General features: G+C 37.2%; 5 protein-coding genes and 1 pseudogene across 7 annotated transcripts; 2 read left to right on the top strand and 4 right to left on the bottom strand.

Annotated features, from left to right (window-relative positions):
* Window positions 1-207: 207 nt before the first annotated feature.
* Window positions 208-4,283, bottom strand: LOC104756061 (alanine aminotransferase 1, mitochondrial). The gene is made up of 14 exons (XM_010478572.3): window positions 3,696-4,283; window positions 2,978-3,028; window positions 2,837-2,887; window positions 2,677-2,742; window positions 2,537-2,598; window positions 2,345-2,423; window positions 2,156-2,260; window positions 1,961-2,071; window positions 1,690-1,827; window positions 1,407-1,602; window positions 1,157-1,311; window positions 963-1,037; window positions 680-883; window positions 208-583 (listed from the first exon to the last, which is right to left on the bottom strand). The coding sequence occupies exons 1-14, from the start codon at window positions 3,930-3,932 to the stop codon at window positions 467-469; spliced, it is 1,647 nt and encodes a 548-aa protein (XP_010476874.1). The 5' UTR covers window positions 3,933-4,283; the 3' UTR covers window positions 208-466.
* A 1,063-nt stretch (window positions 4,284-5,346) lies between these two features.
* Window positions 5,347-6,031, bottom strand: LOC104756060 (uncharacterized). Its single transcript, XM_019239553.2, has 2 exons — window positions 5,676-6,031; window positions 5,347-5,572 (listed from the first exon to the last, which is right to left on the bottom strand). The coding sequence occupies exons 1-2, from the start codon at window positions 5,891-5,893 to the stop codon at window positions 5,506-5,508; spliced, it is 285 nt and encodes a 94-aa protein (XP_019095098.1). The 5' UTR covers window positions 5,894-6,031; the 3' UTR covers window positions 5,347-5,505.
* Window positions 6,032-6,776: 745 nt separating this feature from the next.
* Window positions 6,777-9,926, top strand: LOC104756058 (ubiquitin-conjugating enzyme E2 34). Of its 2 annotated transcripts, none has more exons than XM_010478570.3 (10): window positions 6,777-6,961; window positions 7,664-7,745; window positions 7,973-8,027; window positions 8,360-8,398; window positions 8,482-8,545; window positions 8,647-8,708; window positions 8,792-8,831; window positions 8,909-8,936; window positions 9,092-9,183; window positions 9,359-9,926. In XM_010478570.3, the coding sequence occupies exons 2-10, from the start codon at window positions 7,689-7,691 to the stop codon at window positions 9,633-9,635; spliced, it is 714 nt and encodes a 237-aa protein (XP_010476872.1). In that variant the 5' UTR covers window positions 6,777-6,961; window positions 7,664-7,688; the 3' UTR covers window positions 9,636-9,926. The 2 variants fall into 2 exon arrangements, with proteins under 2 accessions (XP_010476872.1, XP_010476873.1); XM_010478571.3 differs by having other exon boundaries at window positions 6,886-7,034.
* Window positions 9,926-12,468, top strand: LOC104756057 (O-fucosyltransferase 5-like). Its single transcript, XM_010478569.2, has 3 exons — window positions 9,926-11,393; window positions 11,685-11,934; window positions 12,144-12,468. The coding sequence occupies exons 1-3, from the start codon at window positions 10,081-10,083 to the stop codon at window positions 12,318-12,320; spliced, it is 1,740 nt and encodes a 579-aa protein (XP_010476871.1). The 5' UTR covers window positions 9,926-10,080; the 3' UTR covers window positions 12,321-12,468.
* Window positions 12,469-12,806: 338 nt separating this feature from the next.
* LOC104759265 (F-box protein At1g30790 pseudogene) lies at window positions 12,807-14,281 on the bottom strand (annotated as a pseudogene). The gene has a single exon (XR_015586937.1). The product of XR_015586937.1 is annotated as an F-box protein At1g30790 pseudogene (transcript).
* A 1,603-nt stretch (window positions 14,282-15,884) lies between these two features.
* On the bottom strand, window positions 15,885-21,572 carry LOC104759264 (ATPase 10, plasma membrane-type-like). The gene is made up of 22 exons (XM_087495568.1): window positions 21,282-21,572; window positions 21,039-21,148; window positions 20,833-20,952; window positions 20,512-20,610; window positions 20,274-20,411; window positions 20,044-20,178; window positions 19,762-19,941; window positions 19,427-19,633; window positions 19,147-19,266; window positions 18,916-19,035; window positions 18,701-18,823; window positions 18,514-18,618; window positions 18,249-18,393; window positions 17,948-18,109; window positions 17,621-17,859; window positions 17,440-17,472; window positions 17,287-17,368; window positions 17,034-17,194; window positions 16,770-16,943; window positions 16,484-16,666; window positions 16,245-16,393; window positions 15,885-16,137 (listed from the first exon to the last, which is right to left on the bottom strand). The coding sequence occupies exons 2-22, from the start codon at window positions 21,102-21,104 to the stop codon at window positions 16,101-16,103; spliced, it is 2,778 nt and encodes a 925-aa protein (XP_087351694.1). The 5' UTR covers window positions 21,105-21,148; window positions 21,282-21,572; the 3' UTR covers window positions 15,885-16,100.
* Between the last annotated feature and the right edge of the window lie 119 nt (window positions 21,573-21,691).

Here is a 21,691-nt window from a genome sequence, read left to right as displayed (position 1 = left end):
CTTACTTCGCGGTATACTGCGGGTCATAATCTAATTTGGAGGTATTTGTGCAAAATCCAATTACAAAGGAAAATTTTTGCAGGTAACAGTTGTTTGGTTTCTCTACTAATCATCACTACTTTTTCTGCAGTCGTATGCAGAGATTTAAATTTTAAAATGAAGAAATAACGAAAATGATTCTATGAAATCGTGACTTAGAACATGGAATGGATGGAAAAGAGTTTAACAATCGTTTATAAAAACTCTTTCAATAATATAGTATGGTTTATCACTATCAGCCAATATAAAAAAACAGAACAAAAGGTGAATAAGAAGAAGAGAAGAGCACTAACTAATGCTCTCACATCTCAAAAGCTTCTGTAAACACGATGTCGGTGAAAAAGAAAAGGAATGCATGGGACCTTTTTCTTATTATTACTCAAGTTTGATCATAAATCGATATAAAGAGATCTTCAAAACAGAATGCTTAGTCGCGGAACTCGTCCATGAAGCTCTTGTGGAACGCAGTTAGACGATCAACAATCGCTGGAATCTTATCCTCTTGGGGAAGTATAGTGCACCTGAAATGCCATGTTCCGGGTACCTATATCAAACCCAAAAAACACACACACAAGATCAATAACAGTAAGTGAGCTTTTGGTTTGGTTCTTTAAATCGAAAGCTTCTTCTTTTCTCAAACCTGTCTAAAGCCAGAACCAGGGACTACAACTATTCCAGTAGCTTTTAGAAGGCGTTTGCAGTAGTAGTTGTCTGGCGCTGTCTTTTCCGCCTCTGCAGCTGCAATCGCCTTCTTTGAAAGGTTAAGGCAAGGGAATAGATACATAGCTCCTTCTGCTCTATTGCATGTAACACCCTCTAGCTTGTTCAGAGCCTCTTCAAGAGTCTGCACGGTAAGAATCCAAACGCATTAAGAACAGAAAGTACTAATGATTAGTCCCAATTCTCTATAATATGTGGCTAACCTTTGCACGTTTTGCTAAAGACGAGAGAATTCCATCCTTCTCTGCTATGTATGATTCGTAGGAATCATCACCAGGCTGATACAATTTCATAAAAGCTGTTAAAGTCAATTATCGGACTGGCAAGTTCAAGCCACCTGGTGGAAACTGAATCAATTGTGAATCTGTGATGAGAAAGTCATATAGATGTTTTATACCTTGGGAGGGCTCATGATGAGACTAGCAAGAATTTGACCACCGATGTTGGAACAAAGATTCACAGAAGCAACTTTGTAGATTTGCTCTCTTACATCAGAAGTAAATCCAGTAACTTCCATGTAACCACCTCTCTTTCCACACTCTCCATGGTATCCTGTCGAAAGAATAAAACCAGTTTTAAGACTAATTTCATATCGCCAATAATGAGAAGCTTATCAATTTAACTAAGATGATTGTTCTTTTTCAAACCTTTGGAGATAGATTGGAATGAGACTAAGGCAAGATCCTTCTCACCGTAGCCCATAGACCGGGCTACTTTCTTGAAGGAATGAAATTTCTTGTCAGGGACGTAAACATTTTCTTGGTAAACCTCGTCGGCTAAAAGAACTAAACCCTCTTGTTTACAGAAATTAACAATGTCACGCTGGTTTTCTTCCGCAAGAACCTTAACAAGAGCAGAGGTCACATTTAGACGAAACTATAATTTGCATGGATATAGATTTGTGAGTTTTAGTATCGAAGATCCATTTACCTGCCCTGTCGGGTTTCCAGGGTTGATGACAGCCAAAGCTCTTACAGTGATGCCTTTTGACCTAGCATCTTCAAGTTGCTTCTTCAGCTCAGATATTTCAAGGCCCCATCCTGATGCTTCGTCAAGGTAGTATGGAACCTACCCAAAGAAGGTGACAACAATCAGAAGAAGAAAGACAAAATAAAAACTCGGGAAGTGGATTCACTTCCCCAGTTGATATAGTCATCAGTCAAAATGATATCATCATCAGAAACAGACATTACAAACATACCAAAGTTCCACCGTGAAGGGCAATTGATGCTGAGTACAACGGGTACTGCGGAATAGGGCAAAGGATTCCATCTTTCTCTGAAGTTATGAGAAGTTGCATCATCATATGAACCTAGAAAGAGAGGAACATTATTGTCACCTTCAAAACAAGGTGTTTCAAATTCTAAAGAGTTTAGAGAAGTTTGATAATCATTACCCCAGGGCTTGCGCCATCTGTCATGAAAATATCATTAGGATCAGCAGGGAAACCATCACGGGCTTCAATTCCAGCAGCAACTGCATCACGTAATCCCTTGATACCCTGAGGCAGAACATAAGATTAAGAGACTGGGTCGTTCATTGAGAGGAAGGAAGAGATGCTATCAAGAGTTATAACGCCACAAACCTGGCTGTGGCTGTAAGCACCAGTCGCTTTCCCGGGAATTTGGTCCAGAATCTTCCAAGCCCGCTCAATTGAATCAGAACTAATAAAAGTTGCAATCAATGTTAAAAACAAGTCTTATACCACGAAAGCAACACGATTCAGAAGCTGAAAAGTATACTGAGGTAAAAAAAACATATAAACCAGTTTTAGTACCTGAACAAACCATGTGTTGCACTCTCGTCCAACAGGGCAGTGTGGGAACACAGAGCAAGAACCTGAGACATAGATGTTACAAGTTAACTCACAAGTAACATATGGAACAAATCAGCACCATAGAATCTCACTTATTTTACCTCTCTGAAGAATGTTATAGGCTGTTGACCAAGAGACTGAGGATTCCCGATATTACAGTAGATAATCTGTCAAAAGCATAGAACCTTGTAAGCTTTTCATTCAAGACAAGAATCAAGTTAGACAACACGAAAAAGGGACTAAACACCGATTATAACGTACCTCATCAAAGGGATAAGCGTCCTTGTTAATCTTCAAATCATCTTGCAATTTCTATGAGGTGAAAAGCAGAAATCAAAATGAGCAAAACAGTATCCACTTAAGAAAAATACAATCAAGGAAGGGGAAAAAAGGATGTTTTACCTGAGCAATGTTGACAATTTCTCCACGGACAGCATACTCACATTTGAGAACCTAAGATCCCGCAAAAAGAAACTATACTGTTAGAATAAAAAAACCAAACAAAAGCTTCAAGACATCATCAGTCACTAAGAGCTAGATTAAGATTCAGAACTGTTCCTTGACAAGAAACTATTCAACTGGAATAGTATGAGCTAAATCAATTCAACAAATTAAAGAGAAAAAGTAAGCATCAAACAATCATTTAATAAATCACAAGGATCAAACAATCATTTAATAAATCACAAGGATCGAATCTAGGAAGAAGACATAAATCCAGACTTTTTTAACATCCACAAAAAAGGTGAAGAACAAAAAGAACATCAAAAAGTCCCAGTTTTATATGTTGTATAATAACAAAGGATCAACTAGTGATATATATATATATAATACGTAAAAGAAACAAACCCATCAAGGTGTCAATGATCTAGCTGCGTAAGACGAGGATACGAATCAAATCATATACCCTTAAGCACACAAGCATATTCTCAATATACCCTCCTAAATCTAACACAGAGCAATCTTTAAGAAAGTAAAGAAAGCTCTTCGCTTTACAACAAAATCAATCGAATAATCCAAACCCAGAATGCAAAATCACCTAAAAACCCCAAAAGATCAAACTATTGTTTGATTGAACAAAGAGAAGAAATAAAAGGGCGAGAGAAACAAAAAAAAAACCAACCTTGGGATTGATGGTGTCAAGAGTAACGGGAAGAGAGGAAGAGGAATCAGAAGAAGACATATCGGAAGAAGAAGAAGAAGAAGACAAGAAACGCGATGAAGAAGAATAAGCGGAAGGAGCTGAAAAGGGAGGAGGAGGAGGAGGATGAGGAAGATGAGAGAGAAAGGTGAGATTTTTGTGACGACGACGAGTCTGATCTACAAGATTTTTGGCTTGACCAATCACGAATCTCCGCATCTGTGTTGTGTGATAAGGGATTTATACACTATATTGCCTTGGTGCTCAAACCAAATTTCGCTTTTTTTTTGTTTTGTTTTTGCTCTCGAAAAACGAAAGTTCCCAAATTCCTGTCTTCTCTCTCTCCTTTTCACACTGATTTTGACATTTTTTTTTCCTTCGTCCACCGATTTGGAATTTATGGAATTTGCCTTTTTCTCAACGAATATTTATTTATTTATTTATTACCTTTTTCCCCCTAATATTTGTCACAAAAAAGAAAAGTATTTGTCCTTTTCAATTTCTTTCTACAATTCTACATAATCCCAAATTTTGATTTTTCTTAAGCCATTTTTAGTTGAAACGTCTTTCATTATATTAATGAACAAATTAACTGTGAATATAAACAACTTCTGGATCGTGGATTCAGACAAAACCATGTGTTTTTATTGTTCGCGGGGTCTCAGCGCTTAAACCGCTGTTTAAGATTAAGAACTTGGACAAATCTCGCTAATTAAAAAAAGTGGTATAGATTCTTTATCATTATTGGCCCAATTACTTTTAGATTCTCTTCCGGCCCAACTTGTTAGTGAGCAAATTTTTTAATCATATTATTTTGTTAAAAAGCAAAACGGCGTCGCCTTTTATCCTTAAAAAAGCTATAGCCTATAAGCGGCGGCAGTTTTTTTCAATGACTGAAATGGATTCACTGATGAGTTGAATTGCTAATTAATTGTTTTTGTTTATTTGTAGGCATTAGCTAGGGATTTATTAGATGCTAAGTTAGGTTTTACAAAATGATTTGCTAATGATCCTTCTTTCAATTATCAACTGATCATTTCCAAAATCTTTAGCAATTGTTAATGTACGTATGCAAGTATTTTGTGTTTGATGCCACTTTTGTTCCAGATGTCTTGTAATTAATCTGTATCGGAAATTTAGATAAGTACACTTTTATTTTATGTGTCAAAGGGAATTTAGTGCTCACAAGTGCTGGTAAATCGTTGTGAATTTGGGATTATACTTCTTTCATTTTGAAGTGATCTACAAATGCAATTCGTTATTGCTGTTCCTGCAGTGAGAACTAATCAATCAGTTGATATATCAAGACAGCCAGCTAAACAATCATCATATTAATATTTTTTTATCTTTATTTGGTTGAGAAAATCCTAATTTTCCTCAGAACAACTTTTATCTGATACAGTCTCGACTCTCAGCAAAGAACACAAGGAAATAGTTTGATCATTATGTACGTAAGGGTTTAAGAACCATTGACAAGAACATGCTATGGAAAGAATAGAAACCACAAGCAGAAAAAAAAAGAGAGAGAAGAACACAAAGACTCAAAGAGTTGAGAAGTTGAAGGTTAAGACTACACGAGTGAGGCGTTATAAAGTTTCCTACTTTCTTGATCTATGAAATTTGGATGCACCAAAATTAAAAGATAAAAGAGTTTTATATATTTCAAGTAGATTACAGCATTAAGAAACACAAGACTAGGTACCTCCTATTCTAACAACATAGGCAAAAAAAAAAAGAAAAGTAAAGAGGATCTAAGATCAAAAAAGAAAGAAAGAAAAACAACTGAAACGTCCTAAGGTTTTCTTGATGCTGTGACCTGCTGTTTCCTACTTCCTTGAACATCTACTGGTGGATTACACCTGATACAAAAAAGAAACTCTCTTGATGTCAATTACCCTAAAACCCATCTTTGGAAGATACATAAAACTATAAAAGAACTATTGTGTCTCGTCTTTTCTTTACTTGTTCTGTATAGGGTTTGAGCCGCTCCTTGGGATTTTTCTGAAGCTCTCTTTTTCTCCCCTAAGTGGCCCTTTCTTCATCTCCTTTCTTATCTGAAAATCTCTCACAGCTTGACCAGAAGGTGTCATCGTTAACAGAGAACGGCCCTCTACACGATACTTGCTGCTAAAGATAGCTACAAGTAGTAGAACCAGAGCCACTAAACAACATCTCTTCATTGTGAGTCTTCTTCTTTGTAAATCTTTAGGAGTCTTGAAACCTTTGAACTTGTTGTGCTTGTTATGTTCTGTTCTTGTAATGAGAAAGTCTCTTGATGTGAGTTAGAGAGAAAGAGAGATGGAGAGAGACGAGAGACTTCTGAAGCTTGGTACTTTATAGTATAAAAATATGATGAGTTAGTGTGTTTGAATAGTTATTGGGATCTGATCACGTGATGTTTTACTTTGACTGTTGTTATATAATCCAGATGGTGAGATACTTATCTTATTCTTAATCATTTACTGATGATGATGATATTCCTTACCATCTACATTGTAACGATGATACAATAATCATATGTCAGAGAGGGATAGAGAGAGACAAAGATCCACCACAAATACACATTACCTAACTCATGTAACTGCTTTGAAACATACTTAAGTGAAGAGGATGGATGGTGGTCATGTGATAAGAGCACGTGATTTCTGCCTAGTCTTATTGGGGAACTCAAAAGAGGCTGAAACATAACTTTGTTGAATTTTATAAGGCATGCACTTTGGAAATTGGAGGTATTAGTAATATAAGTCCAACCTCAGAAAAGAAAATAATTGCACTTGCAGGTAACAGCTGTTTTGTCTCTCTCTGCTACTGACTGATAAGTGATAATCTCACTAAACAACTCTAGAAAAAACTGTTTCAGTTATTTATAATTTAGTACAAAAAAACAGAGAAGAAAAAATTGATTCAAAGAACGAACCGGCTCAGATTCTTGATGAGTAGATCCTCCCAAGTGGGGAGAGATTAAAGAACTAGACTAGGGGAAATAATTTATCAAATCACTATCACTAATCCTCAGTTAGAATGGGGTGAATGAATTATTGAATTAAAGAACCGGAATGGATTATAGAATACCGGCCAAATTTGTGAGGTGGAATTTAATTGAATTATTGTTCGGTTAAGCTAAACCAGCTGGAAGTTAGTGTTAGTCTATTCTCTCTACCGTCTCTCTCTCACCACGAACGAGAAAGAAGAGAAAGAAAAGAAAACCCCAGACAACGAAAATATTTCTCGACAAAATTTGGATTCAGGTGCTCGATTTCTATCATATTTTCGCAATTCTTTCTTGGATCTGATGTTATTTACTTGATAGACCGAAGCTTGGTATTGCAATTGGAATCTTCTATCAAAACTGAGGCTTCTCGGTTTATTAAATCAAAGATTTTTTTTTTTTTTCATTTTCATTTTCTAGGGATTTCTCTTATAATTTCCTTTCAATTGTTTGGAATTCGATTGTATTCTCGTTGCTTTCAATTGGTTTTGCACTGATTTAAGGGTAAAAAAGTATGTATGTCCTCAAGCTCATTGATTTTGGGGATTTTATTTAAAATTAGGGTGTCTTTGGTTCTCATAGTGTTGTTTGTTTGATTCAAAGTCTCATTTGATCTGGTTAAATTTTCTTTTCAATCAGGTCATGAAAGTATTGTACATAGTATAGTAGCTACAAGTATTGTTTTGTTGTTTGTTCTCTTTGTAATCTGTATGCGTTGTGATGTAGTCCAGTGATAGGTAAAGGTTTGGCACTAAAAATTGGTTTGGCATTTGTTACTTTGTTTTTTCTGTTTGTCCATGATAAAAATTTCTAAACTTGACCTGAAGTAAATTTCTTGATATTATTTGTTTACAGGTATTTTGATTGTAAACCATTCATTGATGCCACAGATTCTCTTTGGCATACACGGATTAATTGATTTGTAATTCGTTTTGTTGATTATGTTAAATGGGTTCAACAGGCTGCAGGTATTCACTTAGTCTTAGATGGCAGAAAAGGCTTGTATAAAACGTCTTCAAAAGGAATATAGAGCACTTTGCAAGGTACATTCTCTCTTTTGCTCTTCTTACCTACCTCTCTCGAGCACGAACCAGGATTCCTCATTTTTAATACTCAACCAGTTTTCTATCAACTTCTCAAATGATGCTGTATCTGTATATGAATGTTTTTCCTTTGCCTTTTTGGTCTATAGTAAGTTTCATATATATTTCTTTTCTTTATTTTGTTTCCTTGGGAGTTATCTATAATATGTTCTGTTTTGTTCCTTTAGGAACCAGTCTCCCATGTTGTTGCTCGTCCTTCCCCAAATGACATTCTCGAGTGGCGTAAGCCTTTCCTACTTTTTTTATTTATTTTTTGTTTGTCTTTTATTTCTCCTAGTGGCTTCCACGTAAACACACATATTAATGATTACTTTGATAGAATGGTGAATACTTATTTATCAAAGATTTATAAATAGTACTGTATGCTTCAAGAGTAAATGCATAGATTTGTTATCTTTCTTCTCAATTGTGCAAGGCTGTCAGTCCGTCCTTACTGTTAGCCTGATAGCGGTTACGGAGCACCAGTGATTTTAGTATTACTGCATTTAGTATGTTAAAAAGGTAGCTTGATCTCTTACTAACAAAAGAGTTACACTATTGGATTAATCTTACAGATTATGTGTTGGAAGGTAGTGAGGGAACACCTTTTGCAGGTGAAAATCGTCTTTCTGAAGTTTGCTTGTTAGTGTTGTCTTTTGCAGTATCTTATCTTTGATACTAAAATTTTCTTTAACAGGTGGCTTTTACTATGGAAAGATCAAGTTCCCTCCCGAGTATCCTTACAAGCCACCCGGGATTACGTATGTCCCAATGGTTTCCCCTAATTTAGTCTCGACATTACTCTTCCCTCAGTTTCTTAATCCAGTTTCTAATGAACCAAATCTTTTGTTGTTTGCCTCAGAATGACTACACCAAATGGTCGATTCATGACACAAAAGAAAATTTGTTTGTCTATGAGTGATTGTAAGGACAATCTGCACTATCTGTTCGTTATTTCGTATCAATTAAGTTGTACTATATCTAATAACTTTACATTGCATCTACAGTTCATCCAGAAAGCTGGAATCCGATGTGGTCTGTGTCAAGGTATATAGATTCTCTTTGCTTTAGAAGATGACGATCAATATACCTGTTGATAACTAACCTTTTTTTCGTGAATGCAGCATACTGACAGGACTTCTCTCATTTATGGTAAGCTCATTCTGCAGATTTTTGGACATTTTGTTTGAAAAAATCTCATATTCTTATATCGTGAAGGCCTATTAGCTTAGATCTGATTATAAAACATGGGAGTGTCTTTTGTTTCTGTTCTCAAGCTTTCTCTAAACGTTGTCCTTGTGGCACAGATGGATACCAGTCCGACAACTGGAAGTGTGAACACTACTGTAGCTGAGAAACAACGGTTGGCTAAGTCATCTCTCGCGTTCAATTGTAAAACGTAAGATTATCCCACCATTTAAAAGTTGTCAAGTTCGGGAACCACTTGAAAGCTAACTTTAGTTATTTGTGTATCATAAAACTGGTTGGATAACCAATATAGGGATGAATGTATGTAGTCCTGAGCTTACATGTTTTTGGTCTTTACCTGAATCCAATATTTTTACATGTCACAGCCCAGCATTTCGAAAGCTATTTCCAGAGTACGTAGAGAAGTACAACCAGCTGAAAGTAGCCGAGGAAGCTGCCACGCAACCGACAGCACCAGAATCTCCTCAAAAGAGCAGTACCAAAGCTGAGTCAGAGAGAACCGTTGACCCAGCAAAGGAGGACTCAGAAGGTGTCTTGAAGGAGAGGAAAAAGAACAAGAAACAGGGGTTACCAGCGTGGATAATACTGTTGCTAGTGTCGGTTTTTGGCGTTGTAATGGCGTTGCCTTTACTTCAACTGTGATGTCTATGCAACACAAAAAAAACCTGGACCTGGACAAACTCTTCCAGTAAAGTCTCTCCTGGTCTTTCTCGCCTCAGTAACAAGAGTAGTCTCCTTTTGTCTAGTGCTCTTCTTCTGAATTTACTCGTTTTAGCCCCCTCATGGTTTGTGCTTCTTCTAAAAGCAGATAACATAAGTTTGGTTTTCATATTTATATATATACATATTGTAGCTTTGTTGGAACTACTTTGTATAGTATATGAATTGAGTTGCATTTCATAAATAGAACCAACCTTATGGTTTTCAATTGTACATAGCTTGCTTAATCAACTAATCAACTCGTAACACACTCACAGTGTGATACACAATATTGTCGGTTAAGAATAATATTGATGTTAACGTGATAATTACATTAATAAATGTCTACACTGAGAAAAGTGAATCCCCAGCTCACTGCGTCTCGGCGATGGAGCGTAACTCGTCGGACGAAGAAGAGGACCACCGGAATTTGATCCCACAGAACGACACTAGAGACAACGATCTCAACCTCCACCGGGGAAATAAGCTTCAGTCCGTCAGAGCTAACGGCGGTGGCAGGAGTCCGAGATCGCCGTTCCAGATCGACGACATCGCATCGCGAGCTCGCAACCGTTGGAAAATCTCACTCAACAAGCGTTACGTCGTTGGTGCCGTCTCTCTAATAACTCTATTCCTCGGGGTTTTGTTCTTCTTTACTGATACTCGTAGATTCTTCTCGGTGGATCTCTCGAGCTTTAAGCTTGATCCACTAACGAGTCGGGTCAAGGAATCTGAGCTACAAGCTCTGTATCTCCTGAGGCAGCAACAGCTTGCGCTCGTATCTCTCTTGAACCATACATTGGAAGATCAATCAGCGAACAATTTCAATTCTTCGAATGCAATTGGTTCTTCTCTAGTAATAGACAATGTGAAAGCTGCTCTAGTGAAGCAGATTTTAGTGAATAAGGAAATCGAAGAGGTGCTTCTATCACCACACAGGACTGGGAATGACTCTGTCACTGGTTCTGGTTTAGATAGTATCAGTGGTTCTTACTATGATGATGGTAGATGTAGAAAGGTAGATCAGAAGAAGTTGTTGGATCGGAAAACAGTTGAATGGAATCCTAGATCAGATAGATTCCTTTTTGCTATCTGTCTCTCAGGTCAAATGAGCAACCACTTGATTTGTTTAGAGAAACATATGTTCTTTGCTGCTCTTCTAGATCGAGTTCTTGTGATCCCAAGTCCTAAGTTTGATTACCAGTATGATAGAGTGATAGATATAGATCGGATTAACACGTGCTTGGGAAGAACTGTTGTCATTTCTTTTGATGAGTTCAAGGAGGTTGATAAGAAGAACAATGCGCACATTGACAGGTTCATATGTTACTTCTCATCTCCACAACCTTGTTATGTGGACGAGGAGCATATTAAAAAGCTGAAGGGATTGGGGATTTCCATTGGTGGGAAGCTTGAGGCTCCGTGGAGTGAAGATATAAAGAAGCCAACTAAGAGAACTTCTCAAGAGGTAATGGAAAAGTTTAAGTCTGATGATGGTGTGATCGCCATAGGGGATGTCTTCTATGCTGATATGGAGCAAGATTTGGTGATGCAACCTGGTGGACCCATCAAGCATAAATGCAAAACACTGATCGAGCCCAGTAGGCTCATTTTGGTGACAGCACAACGATTTATCCAGACATTCTTAGGAAAGAATTTCATCTCGCTTCATCTCCGTAGACATGGGTTTCTGAAGTTCTGGTGAGTTCTTTTTGTTTGTTGCATCTCTCTCTTTTTAGGATATGGAACCTTGTCACTGTTGCCATTATGTATCTTGATAGTGTGGGAAAATCAGAACATCTTTCCGTTCTGGTTTGTTAATTAGTAGATATCTCCATCCACCAGTTTGACATTTGCTTTACGTAGGAACTTAGGTGTAGCAACTAAATACTGTGCTGATGTTGATGATCGATATAGGGACTAGGTTTGGATTTTGACATAACTGTGTCTCATTTATAGCTGGCTCTGTCTAATAAAATGATTTCTGGCCAGCAATGCAAAATCGCCAAGTTGCTTTTATCCCATACCACAAGCTGCAGACTGCATCAGTCGGATGGTGGAAAGGGCCAATGCTCCAGTCATCTACCTTTCAACAGATGCTGCAGAAAGCGAAACCGGTCTGCTTCAGTCACTAGTAGTCGTTGATGGAAAATTCATCCCCCTTGTCAAACGTCCACCTCGCAACTCAGCAGAGAAGTGGGATTCGTTGTTGTATAGACATGGTATAGAAGATGACACTCAGGTAACGAAGTTATTACTTGTTTATGGGCCAAAGACTTTGTTCTCTACCTGGAATCGTAACTCCAGTGTGGTACTGTAAAAGAAATCAATTCTAATGGACTATGATCTAGTAACAGTCCTTGGTCTGGGAAAATTCGTTGAAGACTCTTTGTTCCCGTCTTCCTTGACGAGACATTCACATGCTTATGCTTTGGTTTGTGGAATGTGTAGGTGGATGCTATGTTGGATAAAACAATATGTGCAATGTCCAGTGTTTTCATTGGAGCATCGGGTTCTACTTTTACAGAGGATATCTTGCGGCTAAGAAAAGACTGGGGAACTTCATCTATGTGCGATGAGTATCTCTGTCGAGGCGAAGAACCAAACTTCATAGCTGAAAATGAATAAAAAAGTAAACACATTCGTTAACTTTCATCTTGTCACTGATTTCATGGATCTTCTTCTTTGCCTGTATTATAATAGAATAGGCGAGTTTAATTCTCTTCCAACAATTTTGTTCTTGTGCCGGTGAAATATAATTTTTTTTCCTTGAGAACTCTCGGAACAGCTTGATTGCTTTTGAAACATGTAATTGTAAACCAAAGATTATTGAACACGGAACGTGGAATACATTAGCAATTATTGAACGAGGGGGTAATATTTGATTACACAGGAACTAAAAGGGGTGACTATTATTTAATCTTTACCCACTCTGACAAAACGATGCAGGTTCAAACTATCTTGGCTAAAGGGGTGTGTTCTGTTATGGTCCTCCCGGAACCGGTAAACTCTCTTGGCTAAAGCCGTGGCTAACAGGACTGCATCATGTTTCATACGGGTTATAGGGACTGAGCTTAAATAGAAGTATAGTTGTGTGGGAGCTCCAAAAAAAAGTGTAAAAAACCAGAGTCTTCCAAGCTCTCTTACATAATTAAGGTCCTTAGAGAAGAAAGAAACAATATAAAATAAAACACATTACAAAGAGGCAATACTTTCAATATGTTCGGGTGAGATAGTGACGCTCGTACAGTCTAAGAGTCCATATTGGCGCCGAAACTCTTCATTGTCCGCAATTCCATGGATCCTTACTCTTCTCATGTCTTTCTTTTCCACATTGTAGTAGAAAATGAAGAAGGGTGCACCCATGTGTTGGAGATAATTTGGGGCAAAAATGATTTCACCAGCCTTGTTGGTGCCCGAGGAAGTCACATCGACCAAAGGGAAGGGAAGCTCAAACGTTTGGTTGGACCATTCATGTGTCACGGCATCCTCAAGTATCCATAAATCAAAACTTCGGAAAGGAACATAGGGGTAGAGTGTAACCGAAGCTATCTTCCCTCGGTAATTTATCAATATTGATTCAGTCTCCCAATACACAACATCCCTAGGCGCTTTGATTAAACTTATGGTCTCGTATCTAACGTCAACACACACAACGACCGGATCCATTCTTAGCTTAGGGGACCAAGCAGCAAAATAGAGGGAACCATTGATGTAAACTCCATCGGTTACAGGGACATAATTCGCGGTGGTAACCTGATTGCGTGATACTTCTCCTCCAGCTCCAAGTGTTATAAACTCGTGCACTAGATAACTACGAAACTCGCCAGGACCAGTGACCAGGTTCAACACTTTGAATTGACGACCGACAGGATCATATCCCAATGATGCGCGGTCTCCTTGAATGGGTAAGGTAATGACTTGCTTCGTGCTCGGGTTACATACAATGAACTTGGAGGTATTAGCACAACCGACAAAGCCGTGGATGGAAGGACACCTGTAGGGGTAGGTCCTGGACACAGAAGGTATTATCATGTCTAGCTTGGCAACCAAAGAAGAAGGAGAAGAAGATAAATCTTCTTCCTCGAAGGAAGATGAAAAGATGAACAAACGCCTTGTGGCATCGAGGGCGTATATACCGCTACTGAAAGCGACTGTGAAACGCGATCGCGTAGAGGACAAAGCGTAGAAGGAATCGACGAATCTCTGGCTTCGGATGATGGAAGACCAAATCTTGGACACGCATCGGAGCTTCATCAGAGACTTTGACGGCAATCTACTCAGTATCTCCACCTCTAGATCAGTAGGCAACGCCTCTACCTTGTCTTTCTGATCGTCCTCGTCCTCGTTACGACCTAGCTTAAGGAGTTTCTTTTGAGGGTGGGTCTTCATCAGAATCAGTTCTAACATACTTGGACTGCTCGCAGCTTCTACCTTACGTTTCATGACGAAAGGAGGTTCCTTTCTTTTCAACACAAGATCGGCTCCCGGCTAAACCCTGGAATCTTTGAAGAAGATAGACTAGGGGTTTGACCTGAGAGAGAGAGTCAAAGGAATCGCAAAGACCTGCTTTTCCTTTTTTTTTTTTTATTAGTATTTTTTTAAAAGTTTACTTTTCATATAATTTTAAACTAATCCTAACTTTAAAAATTGCAATGAGAAAAATATATAAAAGTGGTAAATAAATGAATAATTTTTTTTATTGTTTGTGAAATAGAATTTACTTCTAATAATTAAATATTTTATATGAATACATTTCTGAATTTTAATTGTTGATTAAATCTTTCATTTTTAAAAACTATTTAAAAAAATTACCTTATATATATCATTGATTGACATATTTATGTAAAATAGCAATGAAATGTAAAGACATTTATTAAAAAAAGACACAGAAACTATATGATTGCGACACATCAACTTTTTGAGTGAGAGTGCTTTTCTATTAATATATAAAGGATATTATCAACATCACTATGCTATTAAATAGATAAAACAACAAATTTTAGATTAATCAATTTAGTTTAAACTAATCCTAAGTTTAAAAAATGCAATGAGAAAAATATATAAAAGTGGTAAATAAATGAATAATTTTTTAATTGTTTGTGAAATAGAATTTACTTCTAATAATTAAATATTTTATATGAATACATTTCTGAATTTTAATTGTTGATTAAATCTTTCATTTTTTAAAACTAATTAAAAAAACATTACCTTATATATGTCATTGTTGACATATTTATGTAAAATAGTAATGAAATGTAAAGACATTTATTTAAAAAGACACAGAAGCTATATGAGTGCGACACATGAGCCTTTTGTGTGAGAGTGCTTCTCTATTAATATATATATATATATATATATATATATATATATATAGAGGATATTATCAACATCACTATGCTATTAAATAGATAAAACAACAAATTTTAGATTAATCAATTTAGTTTAAACTAATCCTAAGTTTAAAAAATGCAATAAGAAAAATATATAAAGTGGTAAATAAATGAATAATTTTTTAATTGTTTGTGAAATAGAATTTACTTCTAATAATTAAATATTTTATATTAATACATTTCTGAATTTTAATTGTTCATTAAATCTTTCATTTTTTAAAACTAATTAAAAAAAACATTACCTTATATATGTCATTGTTGACATATTTATGTAAAATAGTAATGAAATGTAAATACATTTATTTAAAAAGACACAGAAGCTATATGAGTGCGACACATATACAGGGGATAAAAATTCATATACACATATACATATATGAGTGCGACACATCAGCTTTTGGTGTGAGAGTGTTTCTCTATTAATATACAGGGGATAAAAATTCAAACTTTTCCTTTATCTATAATATATATATATATGAGAACAAAACGGAGTGATGAGAACGCTGTGAAGGTGTGTGATTTGTGAGAAGAAAGAATCGCAACCAAAACCGACGGACGCGTCGGTAGTGAGTCTGCGGCGTCGTTGTGTCTAAAGGATTCACAATAAAATCACAAAAAGCTTAATAATTGAGAGGAGGGAACAAAACCACTTTTTGTTTCACAGTTTCTTAAGTTAAGGTTTAGGTATATAAATCAGTATGAAGAGGCACAAGATAAAAAGAGGCGATGCTTCACATTAGACGTGAACAAAATGTCGCGATTGAAAGACATATCCTTAGGTTTAGTGAGTTTTAGCGAATTTTTGAGAGAAAGAAAAACCACAGCCCTTAGATTAAGAAAAAGACAAACCTCAACCGTTCGATTATAAAGATGACATCAGCAGTCCCAAAAAAATGGTTTGCTATTATTTTATATATATATAGATTTTGAGTTAGGTAAAAATCATGAGTGTTTTAAATGGTGTGAGCTGCACCGATCATCTTTGGGTCAATTTGTTTGAGCTTGATCACCGATTCTAAATGCTTGACGACGAGTGTACCCCTCCAAACCGCCTACAAGATGAACAAAAAATATAGTCATTTTCATGGATCAGAAACGGTTCTGGTAGTATGTCAAATGGAAAGAGAATACTCAAATAGGGGTATAGACCAAAGAGAACCTGGCATTTTCTGCACGCCTCCTGGTTTGTTCAGTGATCCAAGAAGCGCCACTTCCACTGAGTTCTTCTGCAGAACGACTTCTCTTAGAGATGGTTACATTAGCCGTTCCATCATCTTTCCCATAATCTTTCTTATAAGTAAAAGCTGTCTACAAGACAAACCAACATTCTCGCCTTTAATAAATGCAGAGTATATATCTGAGACTCAGTAACAAGCAGAGGACATAACATGTACTAACCTTACGGTCAAATACAAGATTCCAAGCTTCTCCACTCAATGCGTAGTGAAAGACAAACTTTATAATATCTAGAGGTATGTAAAATATTAGACTGTATAACCATATAACACCTGCCCATCCCCATCCAATGCTGGTGATGTTAGCAAAGCTGATATTGGCATAGACAGCAATCAGTGTAGCTGCCTGTGTACATGAATTGACAAGTCAAAATTAATTTAGCGCAGCTGCCTATGTGTGCATATATAGCATTCTGTGATGGAACATGTGAAGGATGGCGAATTCTTACAAGTTGAGCAAGAATGAAGGCAAAAACCAGGAGAGTCCCAGGACGTTCGAAAAATGACCAGCCTCGACTACGTGTTACAAATATGAGTGCCTGACTGAGGATGCTCACTTGGAGATACACAGCGGATGAGACTTGTTCGCTGTTGTTGGCGATTGATTCTACATGGAAGTGTTTCTGCAGCCGTTAAAGATCCAGGGATGGTCAGTGGTATGCATTCTTCTTTAGTAAGCCAAATCTAACTTACTTTGAGCGATGGGAAGATACCTCAAAAAAGGTTGTAAAGACAATGATCCAGTAGAAGAGGACGGTGACCAATGCTAGGTAAGTTCCAATGACAATTCCAGTCGCAAATATCTGGTTGAGTTTCCAACTTTCGGGTATAGGAGATGGCCTGACTCGATCTTTAGAAATAGTCATGATGGTCCCTGATGCGTAGGAGATATACAAGAGCTCTTAGCTTGAAAATGTTAATATTAATTTTCTTACATTAACATGAAGCTATTGATTAAAAGGTTACCGTCATTGAGTACTGCGATTATCAGAACCATGAAAGGTGGGAAGTCGTATTCCCATATCAACGCTAAAAGTGTAAAACCAAGCTACAGGAAACAATGATAAGATTAGAAAGTTCAAGTAGAAGTAACTTAACTAACATGAGTTAGCTCCCTACCACTATTCGTATGGTGATAGAGACTGCATATACCTGCAGATTCATACAGATTAGTCAGTACTTCAGAGAAAAACATAAGCAAATTAAAAATTTCATCAAACTACTTGAAAATATGAATTTGCTTATCTTTAGCTATGTGAAATAAGATGATAGTTTTGAAACGATATCTTTAGTACTTAACTGTATAGTTCCTCATTCGCTGGAAAATGGCTCTGCTGGTCAAGACAGCACTGATAATTACACTTAAGCCAGGCTCAGTAAGTACTATGTCAGCAGAACTTCTTGCGGCATCTGTTGCATCCGCGACAGCTATTCCGATGTCAGCTTTTTTGAGAGCAGGAGCATCATTCACACCATCTCCGGTCATTCCAACCACATGCTTCATTTCTTGTAAAATCTTTACAATCTCATACTTGTGTTCTGTAACATTAGAGACAAACGATTGAGGATCAGAAATGAGAGAAAATCTGAAACTCGGTAGAAATAAGAATTGTGTTGTAATTATGACCAGGGAATACTCCAGCAAATCCATCTGCCATTTCAATTAGTTCATCCACTGGTATGGCTTCATGCTCATCGTTGTTGTGGCCTAACAAAGAGGAAGAGGGATACATATTGGTTCCCATTCCAAGACGTCTGCCTGTCTCCTTTGCAATGGCCAACTGATCTCCTACATTTTTGTCCAAACTTATCATTATCTTTTCACTCATTTTCTCGGAGTTTTACCAATGTGTGTCTCTCTTGGGCCATGCTCTAGGATAGGTGTTTAAGAAAGATTCTAGCTTTCATTTGTTAAGGTTAAGGCTTACCAGTGATCATCTTAACGCAAACTCCAAGGCTAAGAGCTCTAAGGATGGTTTCAGCGCTGTCATGCCTTGGAGGATCAAACAGTGGCAACAAACCACAGAACCTCCATGGTCCTCCAGGACTATTGGTGCTTTTCTCTGGAATTTCCTGGAACCAATATTTAAAATGATACAATGAATTAGAGTAACTAATGTCATTGCAAGGTTCATCGTCAAAAGTACAGCTGTAACCAGATCAAGAGAGAAAGGGAGAGGAAAATTATGTTACCTGATAAGCAACCGCAAGAGACCTCAAACCTTTTTCTGCAAATCTGTCAATGATGGCGTGAACTCTTTGCGCAATCTCATTTTTCTGTTGACACAAGCTTAGAACCTATAATATAGTACAGATGGATCAGTGATGTTGTTTATTTATGGATACAGAACAAAAGAATAGGGTGATTATACGTAGCTACCTGTTCAGGAGCTCCTTTGGTAGCACGAAACCATCTCTCATCTGAATCAATATATGTTATTGCAGTGCGTTTGTCCACAGGATTGAAGGGCAAGAAATGAATTTCTTCAATATTTGCACGTGCCTACAGATAAACAACCTTTGTATGAGAAAAACTATATAGCAAGTGACAATAGTCTTATAATAGAGAGTTCATTTCAAGAGAAATATTTCTACCTCTCTAGGATCAGCAAGCATGCTAACAATGGCTGCATCTATAGCATCCTGATTTTCTAGTCGTGAAGCTCGGCCTGCAAGCAACAAAATTGTGTCCCTGTCCATGTAGTCGGTGAAAACCTGTGCAGATGAATTTTCACATTTAAACATCTAAATAGAGAACACAGAGACAACTGTTTTGAATTGTTTTCTTTGAACTTGAAATGCAAGTTATATGAGGAGCATAAGTACCTCAATAAGATTTTTATCAACGGTAAGACTATTCAAGGTAAGTGTTCCAGTTTTATCACAGCAGAGTACATCCATCCCAGCCATTTCCTCTATTGCGGTCATCCTTTTCGTAATGGCACCCTTTTCAAACAAGTAGAAATACATAATTGCTAGCAAATTGTTTACAATGATAACAAAAGAAGGATTTCCTTTTGCATTCAACAGCGGAAAAGTAGAATTCTTCTCAGTTCACTCTATTATAGTTATATACTAAAGAGAAGTGAAAACCAAGATTTGTTACCTGTTGAGAAAGTCGATGAGATCCAATGGCAAGTGTGACCGACAGTACAGTAGGCATGGCAATGGGTATCCCTCCAATCAGTAGTACAAGAAGGTTATTGATCCCAACTCTGAAGGAACGATGTTGTATAGGGAACATGACAATGATTTCAAGAACCATTCCAACAGCAATAGAGCAAATGCAGAAGTTTCCTATTGCTGTAAGAACCTAGAAGTTAACAAACATGTCAAAGAAAAATGTCATGCTCTTGCAAGCTTCAGACTGAATTTCACCATTTTAAGAGAACAGTCGGTTCAAAGCATGCTGCAAATGGGAAATAATGAACAACAACGAACCTGGTGGAAATGTCCAGTTACATCTGTGCTGTCCACCAAGCGTGCTGTTTTTCCAAAGAAGGTGCTTCCTCCGGTTGCTATTACAACAGCTTCGATTTCACCTTGTTTACAAGTAGAACCAGAAAAGACTTGTTCTCCCTTCTTCTTGGTCACAGGTAGTGATTCTCCAGTCAGCACCGACTGCGGGAAAAAATGTTTAACTATTCTGTCAGAAAAAGTCTTTACATAATAAGACACTGAAAGAGAAGAGATGCATATAAGTTCTAGATATCCTGGATGTGCCTGATCAATCTTCAAGGGGTCTCCTTCAAGAAGGCGGGCATCTGCAGGAATGATATCTCCAAGTTTTATGCTAATTATATCACCAGGTACCAAGATAGACGCATCTTGCTCTTGCCACTGTCCATCTCTAAGTACCTATAAGCGGCGATGTAACTCAAATAAAAGGTAATATAGAAACGATAGTGCAGCTAGCTTTGCCATATTGGCTCCCACAAGGTAAAGAACCATACTCTTGTTTTCAGAGCCAAGCGAGCCATAAGAGCTGCAGCAGCATTGCCAGCATTGTTTTCTTCAAAGAAGCTGATTGTTGCGTTGATGAGTAAAAGGCAAACAATTCCAACAAAGTCTTCCCAGTCAGGACCCAGTCTCTGTAAATACCATTATCACCAAGAGTTTCAAGTTGTATATTGACATAGTAAAGAAGAGAAACGATTTGATAAACATGAATGAAAACTCTGATTGTCTTACTTCACTATTAGCGAGGGCGATGGCCATCAATGCTGCAGCTTCCATAACCCATGACAATGGGTTCCACATAAAACCTAGGAATTTCAGAAACTTGTTCTCCTGCATCATTGTTTTCAATATAGCATTAGCACAGCATCCACATATTATCCAAGAGTCACTGTAAAAAAACCACAACTTTACGTACAGAAATAACATAGATGAATTCATGACATTATGCATCAAAGAGAAGATCTCAGAACTCATAAGCTTCTCTTTTGTACTTGGCAAGAATGCAATAGAGAGAGTGAGAGAGAGACACTTTGAAGATAAGCTGTTTATTACCTGTTTCTCTTCAAGTCTGTTAGGACCAAATAAGTTCAATCTTTCTTCAGCAACACCAGATAGAAGCCCCTTAGGCGATGTTTTTAGGTATTCAAAAACCTCCTCCAATGGCAATGTACCCTGTCAAGCTCAAGCATCAAAACCATTAGGCCACAAAAGGATCAAAGAATTTGAATCAAAACTTAAGGAATGACTAATCAATGTACCAAGTCAATTCCTTTTCTATCGAAAGAATCACGATCCAGCAATGGTTTCTCTAAATTGTCAGCCATGGTTTAAAGCCTCAAATTCCACCGTACAGCTTCAAACTATGGAACTAGTGGACAAGAACCAAAAAAACAAAAAAAAAAACAGAAATTTCTTCGATTATTCAAGTAAATAGGAAACCATCAAAACCATGGTGTGAGCTACACACCAATGTTCCATCTTTCTGATCGAGAAGGACTTACCAGGACCCTAATATGATGGCACGAAGTCACTAATTTCGTCGTGTCGGAGGAGGAAAATAATACAGGGAACAGAAGTGAAACAGGGATCCTTAAAAAGGGTCCACGAATATTGCAATTGAAACCACCATTCCATGGCTGACCAGTTGATAGAGCGTGTGGGGGAAAAGGAGACTCTCCTGCAAGTCGTAATTAGTATCGCCATTACTGGGAAGCATTTGCGAACAGTAGATGCGAGAAAGACGAAAAGGAAGCAGAGCACAAGTGTGGTTGAGCTCACTTACTCCACCTAACAGTTTATATTAGATTTTAATATATATATATAAATTCATCTTCTGTTCCTATTAAAATAAATTTTTTGAAACTTTTTTTATTCATCACATACAAACATGATATAAGATCTCTTTGCCCAA

This window comes from Camelina sativa, chromosome 17 (genome assembly GCF_030686135.1).
Source record: "Camelina sativa cultivar CO46 ecotype springtype chromosome 17, ASM3068613v1".
Classification (NCBI taxonomy): Eukaryota; Viridiplantae; Streptophyta; class Magnoliopsida; order Brassicales; family Brassicaceae; genus Camelina; species Camelina sativa.
This window is presented reverse-complemented; position numbering and strand designations above follow the sequence as displayed.